The sequence below is a fragment of the Coregonus clupeaformis genome, unplaced genomic scaffold, assembly GCF_020615455.1.
Source record: "Coregonus clupeaformis isolate EN_2021a unplaced genomic scaffold, ASM2061545v1 scaf2141, whole genome shotgun sequence".
In the NCBI taxonomy this organism is placed as follows: domain Eukaryota; kingdom Metazoa; phylum Chordata; class Actinopteri; order Salmoniformes; family Salmonidae; genus Coregonus; species Coregonus clupeaformis.
This window is the reverse complement of record NW_025535595.1, coordinates 24,853-27,750: the sequence shown is the minus strand read 5'-3', so window position 1 is coordinate 27,750 and position 2,898 is coordinate 24,853. Positions and strand designations below refer to the sequence as shown.

General features: G+C 43.2%; 1 protein-coding gene across 1 annotated transcript; it reads left to right on the top strand.

Moving 5' to 3' along the window:
• Positions 1-1,925: 1,925 nt before the first annotated feature.
• Positions 1,926-2,572, top strand: LOC123488303 (doublesex- and mab-3-related transcription factor 3-like; the record flags this gene model as incomplete). The annotated part of the gene is made up of 1 exon (XM_045219215.1): positions 1,926-2,572. A coding segment is annotated over exon 1 (385 nt), but the record flags the coding sequence as incomplete, so codon positions are not given.
• Between the last annotated feature and the right edge of the window lie 326 nt (positions 2,573-2,898).

Here is a 2,898-nt window from a genome sequence, read left to right as displayed (position 1 = left end):
CTATCTGGTTATCTGTGGTACTATAGAGATGTGTAGGATCCTAGGTCTATCTGGTTATCTGTGGTACTAAAGAGATGTGTAGGATCCTAGGTCTATCTGTGGTACTATAGAGATGTGTAGGATCCTAGGTCTATCTGGTTATATGTGGTACTATAGAGATGTGTAGTATCCTAGGTCTATCTGTGGTACTAAAGAGATGTGTAGGATCCTAGGTCTATCTGGTTATCTGTGGTACTATAGAGATGTGTAGGATCCTAGGTCTATCTGGTTATATGTGGTACTATAGAGATGTGTAGTATCCTAGGTCTATCTGTGGTACTAAAGAGATGTGTAGGATCCTAGGTCTATCTGGTTATCTGTGGTACTATAGAGATGTGTAGGATCCTAGGTCTATCTGGTTATATGTGGTACTATAGAGATGTGTAGGATCCTAGGTCTATCTGGTTATCTGTGGTACTATAGAGATGTGTAGGATCCTATGTCTATCTGGTTATCTGTGTGTCTGTGTTTGCCAAAGTGTGCATATGGAGAAAGCGACAGTTAATGAGCTTCGCTGGCTGTTGGTCTTGTGATGGACAATGAATCATCAGGGCTGCAGAGCAACTCTCCTGTCCTCAGAACTGGATAATTATAAACCGATTCCCATTTTTTCCTCATCCGCATCTCTTCTTAAGCCTGGGCTACTATCTGCGTTGTAGCAGGTTGCACATTGCTAGAATACTATGTAAACAGCCCCAGGCCAACTACGCATTTCTTTTATAAGAATTCCTCAGCTGTAGCCTACGTTTTCGTTTGACTCCTCATTAGATTTTTCCATCTTGTTATTGTTTTTCTCAATTTCACTTCTTGTGTCCTAAAATATTTGTCATTCAAAATAAATGTATGAATGAGAATAGCATAGACTCCGACGTTCATAATTGTTCCCATTTAAAAGCTGCAACCTTTAGGACATTAAACACTTTATTAGAAAAGTTTGGAAAAATACTCTTCATAACTTTATTTTCTCTTAATACTTTTATGATATTTCAGTTAGTAGGATTAGGCTTTTGGCCGTTTGGTTCGTAATGGCAAGGAAGGATTTTACCTGGCCTCGCATGCAGGAATCATTTCTGTTTTATAACGCTTTGCTCAATTGTAAGGTTTTTGTTCTCATTTATCATTAGATTTTTATGTCTTGCAATTGTTTCTTCCATCTCTCTCATTATTACCTTGGGCCTCTCATGTTTTTGGGTTATTCAAAAACAACTTAAAACTTGCTGAGATATTTTACGCTACTTTGGTGAGACTCTTAGCTCTGTCTGCATTGTTCTCTTGATTTATGTAAATATAATATATTAATTGAAATCGGTTATAGCAAATAGGAATATAGGCTATTTACTCAGAATGTCAACCATGTCCTGCCCTGCTGTGCGCTGCGGCAACGACGCTGCAGGATTCCAATTCTGATCGGAGAAATTGTTTCATATTGTGATTTTTTACTTGTCCATTCCGTCAACTGAAATATATATTCTGGTTGTCCGACTATTTTTTTTACTTGCCCCAGACAAGCGGACAATCCTTAATGTTGAGCCCTGTTGCTGTGTGTTTTGTCAATGCCGTGTAGCCTACAGTCCCAACAGACTGACATAACTGTCTTCTGGGCTGCATCGTTTTATTGCACTTAGGTTAAATAAGGCTTATTCCATAGGCCTACACATCAGCACCTCGCCTTCTGATTTATGAACTCTAGTATTCATTCTTCCATACGACTAACCGTTCAATGTAAACGTTTAATTAAGTGTGTGGCATTCATTGTCCCGCTAGAGTCTGCGAAACCATGGAACCTCTACCTCTCTCTCTCCCCAAGGATTCGTTGAGCGGGTACCAGTGATGCGCGACAGTATTTAGTTACTCGCCTCCATAACTGCGTGTCAGATGGAGGCTGATGCACGTGTGTCTTTATTGCCAGGGGACAGGAGAGGTAGAGGTGGATCCAACCAGCACCTCCTATCATGCAGACAGGACAGCGTGTAGCGAACACCGACAGGATTTGATCTCTTCACTCTCACTTCTGTCTGACAACTCTACTCTGCCTGGCCCGGCCTGCGTGCACACGCCCTTATCAGATGCACCTCGCGCCTATAGCACTTTGAGGAGATAAAGTAGTGAGAGTGTGTGTGACTGACTGGCTGACTAACGGTGTGAGAAATGAATGGCTACGGATCGCCCTACCTGTACATGGGGGGCCCGGTGACCCAGGCCCGAGCGCCGCTCCAGAGGACCCCCAAGTGCGCGCGGTGCCGGAACCACGGCGTCCTGTCCTGGCTGAAGGGCCACAAGCGATACTGCCGCTTCAAGGACTGCACCTGCGAGAAATGCATCCTGATCATCGAGAGGCAGCGGGTCATGGCGGCTCAGGTGGCGCTCCGCAGACAGCAGGCCAACGAGAGTCTGGAGAGCCTCATCCCAGAGTCTCTGAGAGCTCTGCCCGGCATCACGGTGCCTGGACCCGGGGAGGGGAACAAGGGCTTGCCACACCGCTCTGGAGGAATGGACCTCCTATGGACCTCGAAACAGACTGCCAACACGCAGGGTAAGATGATGAGGATAGTCATAATAATAACAATCATAATACGCTTTTATTTAAGTCTATAGCTTTCATTTATGAAATGTTATTCATATAAATATATATCTATATATATCTATATATATATAAATCATTACAAAAATAGATCTCAAATGTGCTGTATTTGATAAAGTTACAACAAAACCTATACCTGAGAGAGAGCCAACGTTTGGACAATTTAGTTAAAAATGGGTTGCCTACACTTAGGCTATTGGTTACAAACTGCGGCGAATGACAACACTGCAATGGCAACACTGCAATGACAACACTGCAATGGCAACACTGCAAAAAGC